The following is an 11255-nucleotide window of genomic DNA, read 5'->3' as shown; positions in this document are numbered from 1 at the left end:
GACCCTGTCTCTAAAAAACAAACAAACAAACAAACAAAAAGTAAAACCTTTATAGTCTTTTGGTTTTTTCTTTTTTCAGCTCCCCAGGCTGAAAGAGGATCTTTCTGTTTTTTCTTAAAGATTACATGTTTTCTTTGCATTTCCAAGTGAAATCTTTCTAGGTAGTTACTGAGAAACAAATAAGTTTGTTTATGAATGGGTCTTTAGTCTTGCGAGTTCTTCTCACTGTGTGAGACCTAAGGAAATTATTTTTTTTTTAATTTTTTAATTTTTATTTTTTGAGACGGAGTCTTGCTCTGTCGCCCAGGCTGGAGTGCAGTGGCATGATCTCGGCTCACTGCAAGCTCCACCTCCCAGGTTCACCCCATTCTCCTGCCTCAGCCTCCCAAGTAGCTGGGACTACAGGCATCCGCCACCACGCCCAGCTAATTTTTTTTTTCTGTATTTTTGGTAGAGACGGGGTTTCACCATGTTAGCCAGGATGGTCTCGATCTCCTGACCTCGTGATCCACCCACCTCAGTCTCCCAAAGTGCTGGGATTACAGGCGTGGGCCACCACGCCCGGCCAGGAAATTATTCAAATACAGTGCACTCTTTAAAGCTGCTTTGAAAGCTGTGTTCTTAACTGAATCAAGGGCAGTAAAAGATCTGACAAAAATACTCTTAAAATGATTTTATTAATCCATAGATTCATTTTTTTAATGACGTAAAGTTGGATAAAAAGATTTTGTTCTGGTAAAGTTATCTTAATAATAATATAAAAGACTGTTTTGGTTGCCACACACAAAAAGTATGGAATGCTTGAGGCTTTTGGAAATCTAGAATAAACTCTCAAGTTTCCAGGCTTAGGAAATCTTGTTTGCCACTATTATGCATATAAAAGCCACATTAAAAAACAATCCGATTAAACATTTTGGCTTATACTTACTATCACATCACTACATATGAACTGGGAGTGTGAATGCAGCTCAAGATGAGCAGTTTCCATCAGGGACAAGTTTACGATAAGAATTGGACTGTTTTCATTTCTTTAAAAAAAAAAATCACGTTTACAGCCAGGCGCCGGTGGCTCACGTCTGTAATCCCAGCACTTTGGGAGGCGCCGAGGCAGGTGGATCACTTGAGGTCAGGAGTCGGAGACCAGCCTGGCCAACACGGTGAAACCCCATCTCTACTCAAAATACAAAAATTAGGCCGGGCACGGTGGCTCACGCCTGTAATCCCAGCACTTTGGAAGGCTGAGGCGGGTGGATCACATGAGGTCCGGAGTTCGAGACCAGCCTGACCAACATGGAGAAACCCCATCACTACTAAAAAACAAAAAAAAATTAGTCTGGCGTGGTGGCGCATGCCTGTAATCCCAGCTACTCGGTAGGCTGAGGCAGGGGAATTGCTTGAACCCAGTGGGCGAAGGTTGCGGTGAGCCAAGATCGTGCTATTGCACTCCAGCCTGGGCAACAAGAGCAAAACTCCGTCTCAAAAAAATAATAATAATAATAATAATCAGCTGGATGTGGTGGTGCACGCCTATAATCCTAGCTGCTCAGGAAGCTGAGGCAGGAGAATTGTTTGAACCCGGGAGGTGGAGGTTGCAGTGAGCTGAGTTTGCACCCCTGCATTCCAGCCTGGGAGACAGAGCCAGACTCCGTCTCAGAAAAACAAAACAAAAAAAACACATTTACTTAAACTATTTAGTAATTAACTACATCATTTACTAGTTTTAAATTTTAAAATTTAAATTAAATTTTAAATAAAGTAACTTTAATATAAAATCAAGAATATTTGATTTCTAAGAAACTTGGTAAGAGCATTTTGACTGGAGCAAATATTTTTACTATTTTGGCATTGTTATCCATATTCTGTATAACGATGTGTAAGAAAATAGGTCCGCTATTACATATATATATATATAAAAATGGATAAAGATAACTGGCTAAGGTTAGACAGATGTTTGGCAATCTCGTGCAAGCACTCAGATTTTTGCAGTAATCGTTCACTTTACTATTGTTTTACCATAAATAGCTCTTCTATAATATAAAAATTATTTAACCCTATTTTAGTATTTTGTGGATTCAGTTAGAACACACTTCTCCTTTTCTTGACATCCTCTCCCTCCCTCCCCCTCCCTCCACCCAATACACACACACCAAGCACAGCGTGGTGAACAAGGTGTTAGGAGACGAGTTCTAGGCTTCCTTCTGTTCATGCCTTGAATTTTGGGCCCTGTCTTCCTGTTTGTTTCTTCTAGTTCTTTAGCTCTGGTTTAAATCTTGGAACACATGATATCCTTCAGCCCAAATATTAGTCTCTCCCGACATTAGTATTATAAAGGGTGTCCACTGAAATTTAAATCACATTTTATGTTTTAGCTATTTAACTTTAGAAGTAGGCACAGGTGACTGTACTTTCAACTGCTAAATTTTCAGTATTTGGGTTTATGCCATTTTGGACTGATGGAAAATTGTCACATAATATTGAAAACTGTAACAGTAAAATGGACTACTTCACATTTTGGGGGACAAGTATTTTCTCATTTGGTTAATTACGGTTTGAACTCATGTGAAATTAACCTAAGGATATCAAGAAAATGCTGATAATATAAATAGTCATACCGTATATAGTTATAATTTATATTCTCTCCATAAGCACAATTAAAAATACATGAACCCAGAAAATGTACAAGTATTTGAAAATACAATTAAATAACTACTTCAAAGATGCACAAAAAGCACAAACGTGACTTTTGATTGGGTTAAGTCTGCAGGAACGTCCCTCTCTATTATTTCCACTTTGCAGGAACAATAGCTCAGGGTAAAAAAAGCAGAAGAAGCGGGCGCGGGGGCTCATGCCTGTAATTCCAGCACTTTGGGAAGCCGAGGCGGAAGGATCTTTTGTGCCCTGGAGTATGAGACTTGTGCCCTGGCGTATGAGACTTGTGCCCTGGCGTATGAGACCTATAACCTGGGCAACATAGGGAGGCCCCTTCTCTACAGAAAATAAAAAATTAGCAGGTGTGGTGGCGTGCACCTGTGGTCCCAGCTAGCAGGAGGCTAAAGTGGGAGGCTCGCTTGAGACTGGGAGGTCCAGGGTGCAGTGAGCTGTGCTCATGCCACTGCACTCCACCCTGGTCAACAGAACAAGACCTCGCCCCCCTCGCACCCCCGCTGCCCCCCGCCAAAAAAAAATAAGCAGAGGATATGCATCAATCAAGAATTCCTATGGGTCCATGAAGACACACTTCTTTTTCTACTCCCTCTGCATAGGAACGAAAGGAAAAATCATGAGAAAACAAAATTCTCACCCATTGTAAATATAATAGTATGCCCATGAGCAGCATATCAATCTCAAAATGCTTACTCTATTTACAAAGCGTTTGTTGCATCATTCACTAGATTCTCAAAATAATTTTCCATGAAACACACTAATAAATGGGGTTATTAGCCTAATTTTACAGATAAGAAAAATGGTGCTTAGAGAGGTCAAGTGACTTACTCATAGTTAAATATTGGTAACCAAGTTTTCTGATTTCTTATTAAATATTCTTTCTACTATGCCACTTCGGTTTTCAAACAAATGAAGCAACTAACGGTTAAGAGTAAAAACCTTATGATTCCAAAAAACTTCACTTGGTACTCTTTTGTGATTAAGAGTAGTTTACAGAACAGAATAGAACTGTACATTATAAAATATTTGACACTATGATCAAAATATCCCTTCCAGGAGAGTTTAATCAATAAGTTAAAAATTAGGAAACTCAAAAGTCATTTTACTGTCTTAATTGATTATTCTATCTTAACTTATACTGATGAGATTGTAAAATGCAATTTGAAGGCTAAATATGTCAAACATCTAACCAATTTTCCTTGCCCAGAAAAATCTTTTCTGCATTCTTTTCATATTGGAAATTAGGAAATTTGGAAATTTACTTGGACAAAAATGCTATTATTAAAAACATTCCATGTTTACCTATATTAATAATTTTGACAACGGTTCAAGGTAAATTGCATTTACTTTCTTTGAAAATGTCAATACATAAATAAATTTTGTTTTTCTTGTCTAAATATGAACAGTACACTGTAACAGCAAAACATTTGCTGCTGATAGGCCAGGCACGGCAGCTCATGCCTATAATCCCAGCACTTTGGAGGCCGAGGTGGGCGAATTGCTTGAGGCCAGGAGTTGGAGACCAGCCTGGGCAACATTATGAAACCCCGTGTCTATTTATAATACAAAAATTAGCCGGGCATGGTGGCGCACATCTGCAGTTCCAGCTACTCAGGAGGCTGAGGTAAGGTACTGACTTCCTGAACCCAGGAAGCAGAGGTTGCAGGGAGCCAAGATTGCCCTACTGCACTCCAGCCTGGGTGACAAAACAAGACCCTGTCTCAAAAAAAAAAAAAAAAAAAGCAACATTTCAAACATTTGGTGAGCGGTCCTCCGTTTTTAATTTTACAAATATTTGCTTCAAGTAGTTTGCTTGGATCCTTAGATATCTTTGTAAAACATAACGCATTTTTAGAAGCAATAAATTAGGGAACAAAAATGAACATAAAACTTCTTTTCTTGTGTTGAGGCAAAATTAAGGGAGGACAAACATTTCCAGAGAATGGGGAAAAAACCTGGTACCTTATATAAGGAACTGCTATTTACGTCCTACTCGATACTTCTGAGATTGTTTACTCTGCAGGTGAACAATGCATATTTAAATGCATTTTGCTATTCAATATTAACTAACTCAAGAGAATGTAATTCCTGATAAAATTTTTTCAATTGACTATATATGCACAAAAATCCATTTGAACTGTCAAGAAAAATGAGTAATATTGACATATCTGGACACTAAGGTCAGCGTATGCCAACAAAGTAAGAATGGAGGTAATTTCAAGAAAAACGTTGTCTGCTTTGCTTGGTAATTCAGCAAAATACCCAATCTAGTAGTGTAACAAGTAAGCATCGTGCTCTGAATCAAATACCTTACAAAATAGTATTGGTGTGGGTTTGTAACCTTTTTAAATGCTTTTATTGCATCGTTCTGCTGTTAATGTTGGTATTTATTCTGAAATGACACCCAATCTGTTCCTGTTAGTTCTTTGGCATGTTTGAAGTCAGCAGAAGCATTCTTTCCTGGGCTTTACTGCTTCCTCAGAAGAATGCACAGTATTTGGAACAAAACCACTCTTAACCCCTTCCCAGCCATCCTGAATACAAATTTCTCCTTTTTTAATAAGTTCATATATGTCTCTTGTCAAGATAGTGAAGGATTCTTCAACATTTGTAGCATCCTTTGCTGAGGTTTCTATATACTTCATTCCACAGTCTGCGGACAGTTTTTCAGCTTCTTCCCTTGTAACTTGACGTTGTGAAGCTAAATCACATTTATGTCCCACTAGCAGAAATACAATCCGAAATGGTTGTACGTACATTTTTGCTTCTTCTAGCCAATCTTTCACATGTTCAAAAGATCGTCGGTTAGTAATGTCAAATACTAAAAATCCACCAACTGAGTTGCGGTAATAAGATCGGGTTATTGATCTAAAAATAAAGAGAAAAAAGGTTGTATAAGGACAACTTGTTTTTTTTCTTCTCCTTCCAACAATCTAGCACCATAATAACATTTGAAGATATCTTAATATGATTTAACTAGAATTTATAAATAAAATATGAGGTATCTCAAGTGAACAAAAATATTCTACGGGACTAATATGCAAGTTTCATACACTGACAGAACACGAAAGTAGTAGTTATTTTTAGTTAGACAAATAAGCACTTACATGCCATGTCATCTCATACTGTCTGATTATTTGTTTTTGCTTTTAAAAATCTGATAGATTATTACATCATTGTGGTTAAAAATAAGCATATTGAAAGACTGAGTGAAGGGCACAGGTTGCACAACAAGCTAGATCTTAAGAATCTCACTCGTCATAAAATTTAATGAACTCTTCTCTCTATCAGTTTAGGAAAAAGAAACAAGGGCTGTAGCATGGATCGAATGTCTGTGTCCCTTCCAAATTCTTATGTTGAAATGCTAACCCCAATGTGGTGGTATTAGGATTAGGACGAGGGGCCTTTGGGATGTAATTTAGGTCATAAGGGTGGAACCCTCGTGAATAGGATCAGTGCCCTTAAAAAAAGATATCCCAGAGAGCACTCTAGTCCTCTTTCTACCATGTGAAGATACAAGATGGCTGTCCGCAACCCAGAAGAGGGCCCTCACTGGAACCTGACCATGCTGGCACCATGATCTCCCTGATCATCCACTTCCAGCTTCCAAAATTGTGAGAACTAAATTTCTTTTGTTTAAATCCCCATTCTGTGGTAATTTGTTATAACAGCCCAAACTCATGAAGACAGCAGACTTGTCACAGTATTAGTTACAGGTACAGTCTTGTGTTACACCTATTCAAGAAACAGGAGACTGTATGGACCTGGGATATGAATCTGGGGTGTGCTAACGATTCTCTGTATGTCTCTCCAGATCTAGTCTCCATCCTTCTCTAAGCCTGAGGAAGCTGTCCTTCACAGAAAGCTTTCCCAAACTCCCTTGCCCTCTGGCTTGCAGGGGGGTTCAGCCAATGGGAGGCGCCAGCTGGAGACAGAAGGAAAGAGAATTCAGAGTATTTATCCCTCTCTTTGCTTCTGCCGGCTGTGGCTTAGCAGTGGTGGTATTCCTCTGCTTCTAGTCAAGGTTTCTGTAGGGTAGACCCTCTCCCATGGCTACAGCTGTCACCTCGTTCTGGTAATACCACTCTCTGTCCTCTCCTCTTCCAACCAGGTGGTCAATGGCTTCCCACTGTTGCTAGCTCTGAATGCTTCACCATCCTTTATTAGTATCCTTGATGCTGACTGTATCTCTGGAAATAATCACTTCATTAAACTCTTTTCAGTTAACCTACAATTGTGCCATCTGTTTCCTGGCTGAATCATGAGGCAAGGTGGCAAGGCTATACTGTTTTATGTTTCTTCCCTCTCCACATGTTGTTTTATCTATCTGGAATGTCTTCTACCCCTTTTCTGTCTAAGAAACTCCTATTTCTGCTTCAATAGTCAGCTCAATAATCATATCATCTGAGCAGCCTTCCCTGCCACTCACCTCTTTCTTAGGTACTTTTCTAATAGCTCCTCTGAACCACTGGCATTCTGCCATTATGATTATCTTAATTTTCTCGATATGCTGACTGGATTTGCTGTTATGTCAATCATATTGCATGGCAAATGACAGATGTCATAAAATGTTTGTTATATTGGATTTTTTTTTTTTTTTTGAGATAGAGCCTTGCTCTGTCGTCCAGGATGGAGTGCAGTGGCGTGATCTCGGCTCACTGCAACCTCTGCCTCCTGGGTTCAAGCAATTCTCCTGCCTCGGCCTCCCGAGTAGCTGGGACTACAGGCGCATGCCACCACCCCCAGCTAATTTTTGTATTTTTAGTGGAGACAGGGTTTCACCATGTTGGCCAAAATGCTCTTGATCTCTTGACCTCGTGATCCACCTGCCTCGGCCTCCCAAAGTGCTAGGATTACAGGCGTGAGCCACTGCGGCCAATATTGGATTAATTAACCTTATTGGAAAGGAAAAGTGCTAAATGTTGTATAAACCAGAGATCCCATGTGTCTGTTTCCAGTTTGTCAATGGTCTTTTAGCAAACTCATCTGACTACTTGCCTAAGGCACCAAGATCTTTGTGAATGGCCAGTGGGTTATTTGGTACCGTCATACTTTCCTACTTGTCCTCATTGCTGAAATCACAGCTCAGTTCAGCGACCTGATGCCATAAATAGCTTTGTTGTGGGAGTGCAAACCATTTTACCTCCTCTTTCTTTTATTTCTCCTGCTTCCCTGTTTCTCCTCAGAATTCCTAGTAGAGAGATTCCCAAGTGGCTATTTTTGAAAAACTTTTGTCAAGGACTATAGTATTATAGAGAAATTGAGTTTTTCACCAACCCAATGCTTAGATTCTAAAAATAAAAAAAGAAAAGAAATTGACAATAAGAAAAATCTCCCACCATCTTTGGCAGGCTATGAATAATGCAGTTGCTATATTTTAACTTTGAGGGATAACTAATTTGTTATTGTTTTGTCACTCATCTTTATATGTGTGAATTTAGGCAGATGTGCAGTGTCTTAAGAGAAATCTAATTAAGGCTATGTTCTTAGACCGAAAGCTTGAATTTACTCAGCACCAAGTCTGCATTACTTTTATCCCTCCTATCCATTTAATTTACCATTACTAGAATATTTTTAAAATGCCTTTTGTGGCTGAAAACTCAATGCTGAAATGCTTATGTATTACACAGAGGCATGTTTTTCACTGTAGGAAATACTATGTTTTCTTTTCTTTTCTTTTTTTTTGAGACGGAGTTTTTGTTCTGTTGCCCAGGCTGGAATGCAGTGGCACAATCTCGGCTCACTGCAACCTCCGCCTCCTAAATTCAAGCAATTCTCCTGCCTCAGCCTCCCGAGTAGCTGGGATTACAGGCACCCACCACCATGCCCAGCTAATTTTTTTATTTCTAGTAGAGATGAGTTTTCACCATGTTGGCCAGGCCGGTCTCGAGCTCCTGACCTCAGGTGATCCACCCACCTCGGCCTCCCAGAGCACTAGGATTACAGGTGTGAGCCACCGCGCCCGGCCAGGAAATACTATCTTTTCAAAAAACTGATTTTTTATTTTCTTTTTTAAAAAAGCAACCCTATTAACTGATTGTATTTAATTTTGAAAACACATTTAGAATACAGTTGGCAAATCATCCTACAGAATAAAATTATAGCAAAGTATATGTAATACACATTATAAAACAATCCTTATTAATGATTAGTCAGGAAGAAAATGACTCAATATAACATCTGTCACTTCTATGTAATAACCTGATTTCTAGCTTCTGCGTGTGGATCTGTGGGGCTTCAGATTCAGATATAGTTGTCCTGCAGGTAGTGCTTTTCCTAAAACAATTGGGCACTGTTGATATCAATCATCTGGGGGAAGAAGCAGGGCTTCAGACGCAAAACTTGAACTGAAAGGCAGGTCTTACAGAGGTGTTGAGGGAGCAGCTATCTTTCTCTTGACCTTCCTCCCATAAGTTGAGACACTAAGGTCTCTAGAAGTTCTTGAAGGAATTATGAGAAGGTAGGGAACAGACTCTAAAAGCACTAGGTAGGGAGGCCTCCCTGTAAGGAACTCAAGAGTTGATGAGGAATAACAATTATTTTTAAGCAACAACCTCTTGTAGTATGACACGTTGTGTCTATTTCCCTCTAGGCTTTGAAAGTCTCCCTGAATGGGCGGGGTGCAGTGGCTCTCACCTGTAATCCCAGCAATTTGGGAGGCCGAGGTGGGCAGATCACCTGAGGTCACGAATTCGAGACCAACCTGGCCAACATAGTGAAACCCCGTCTCTACCAAAAATACATAAAATAGCCAGGCGTGGTGGTGCATGCCTGTAGTCTCAGCTACTTGGGAGGCTGAGGCAGGAGAATCGCTTGAACCTAGGAGGCGGAAGTTGCAGTGAGCTGAGATCGCACCACTGCACTCCAGCCTGGGCGACAGAACGAGACTCTGTCTCAAAAAAAAAAAAAAAGAAAAGAAAAAAAAAAGTCTCCCTGAATTAATGGATGATTTAAGGGAAGGAAAAAAATTGTGGGGTCAGGGAATGGAGGGAAGAAAAGAAGAACAGAAGCAAGGAAGGAAGAGAGAAATAAATGGCATGGATTCTAATCTGGTCTCGTGTGTTATGACGGAATGAAGAGGTGTGACTATTCTCTGGCAAGAAGGATAAAGCAGATACAAAACCCCTAAATACAGTGTGAGGGTGATGTGATGATGGGGAAGGTGAATTTTGGAGGAGAGGGATCGAGGTTATAAGCTCCTAGCAGTCCCTTGTCCCTCTCAAGTGGAAGATCTGGTTTTAATTATAAAAGAAAGCTGCTGGTTCTTTCATACTTTGAAGACTACACTATCAGCAAATCTTATCCCATTGCCAGAGGAACAGTGTCCTCTCCTTGCCTTAATTGAAAACTGCTGGTCCCTGAGAACACTGCTTCCCCTGCAGCACACTCACGTTGCCCATTCTCTAAGATCAGGAGGAGATGGCTTCTGTTTCCCCAGTGCAACTTCCTGATAATTATTCTTTCCCAACCCCTGTTGTAAAAAAAATCCCCTGCTCCTTTGAGGCTTATGCCATCTGGCTCTGTCATCTGCTGTCATCTGCCAACTGCTTGGTCATTCTCCATGTACTAAAGATTTTAGCACTTTGTTTTTCTTTCTGTTTCAATTCCTGTCATTCTGCTTACTGATTTCAACATCCATTTGGATGAGCTGCCTGGTGTCACTTCTCAAATTCCTTGACTTCCTCATCTCTAATAAACCTTTCTCTCTATCCTTCCTTTCTTATCCATTTCCTTTTCATCAGAAATATTAATTACCTCCAAAATTGGAAATTTACACAGTCCACTAAAAATATCAAAACCTCACAGCCTGCCAGCCTGTCTATTCTTTTTTATTGTGGTGATTCTTTAATTTCATCAAGATTTGTAATCCACTGACCAACTCTATCACTTTCTATCCATTAATACTCTCCTATCTTTGCCTTCTTCCATATCTTGAGTTCAATGAGACATCATTATAATTGTTCTCTTGGAAATATCTTAATTTCCAAGCCCCTATCCCTCTGTCATATTCATCTGGGAAACTTCTGTCTCTGGATCAGTCCAGCATGCAGCTGTACGTTTCCGGGGAAAATCACTCAACCAGGCAGGCTGGTGTCACTATGAATTAATTATAACCAATCCCAAGTGGGCACTCAACACTGCCAAGGAATACTGCTAATATCAGGAGAAACTCTTCCTTTTTTCCTCACATTTATGCTTCTACTATAGGAAGAAATGGAAGTTCCATTCAACCTTCCTCTCCCCATAAAAGAGAACTGGAGGCACACTTTAACCCTCTTACTAATCACTCCATAGAAGGATAAATGGCTGCTCTGTTTGGCTAGAGTCTGTTTCTTAGGCTGTGGGCAGGATCATTGTGTGTTCAAGGTCAGTACTCTTGTATAGCATCCTTTTCCCTCCTTTCCTCTTTCTGGATCCATGCTACTGGCTTGCTAATTATCAGAGGCATGCAGGTGCCATGTCAATACTGCTCACTGTTGAATATCAATGGTTTTCAAGTACCTAGCACATAATGGGCACTCAGTGCACCTTAGTGAATGAATGAATGGTTGATTTGGCCTAAGCCACTTACATAGCTGTTGTGAAAACAG

The 11255-nt window shown here is 40.0% G+C and overlaps 1 protein-coding gene across 1 annotated transcript in view; it reads right to left on the bottom strand.

Moving 5' to 3' along the window:
- Positions 1-3990: 3990 nt before the first annotated feature.
- RAB39A (RAB39A, member RAS oncogene family) overlaps positions 3991-11255 on the bottom strand; it is a 36264-nt gene continuing 28999 nt past the window's right edge. Inside the window, exon 2 of the mRNA XM_032167301.1 lies at positions 3991-5532. Coding sequence (XP_032023192.1) covers positions 5106-5532 — 427 coding nt within the window. The 3' untranslated portion in view covers positions 3991-5105. The remainder of the gene's footprint in view (positions 5533-11255) is intronic.

This window comes from Hylobates moloch, unplaced genomic scaffold, assembly GCF_009828535.3.
Source record: "Hylobates moloch isolate HMO894 unplaced genomic scaffold, HMol_V3 SCAFFOLD_11, whole genome shotgun sequence".
Classification (NCBI taxonomy): Eukaryota; Metazoa; Chordata; class Mammalia; order Primates; family Hylobatidae; genus Hylobates; species Hylobates moloch.
This window is presented reverse-complemented; position numbering and strand designations above follow the sequence as displayed.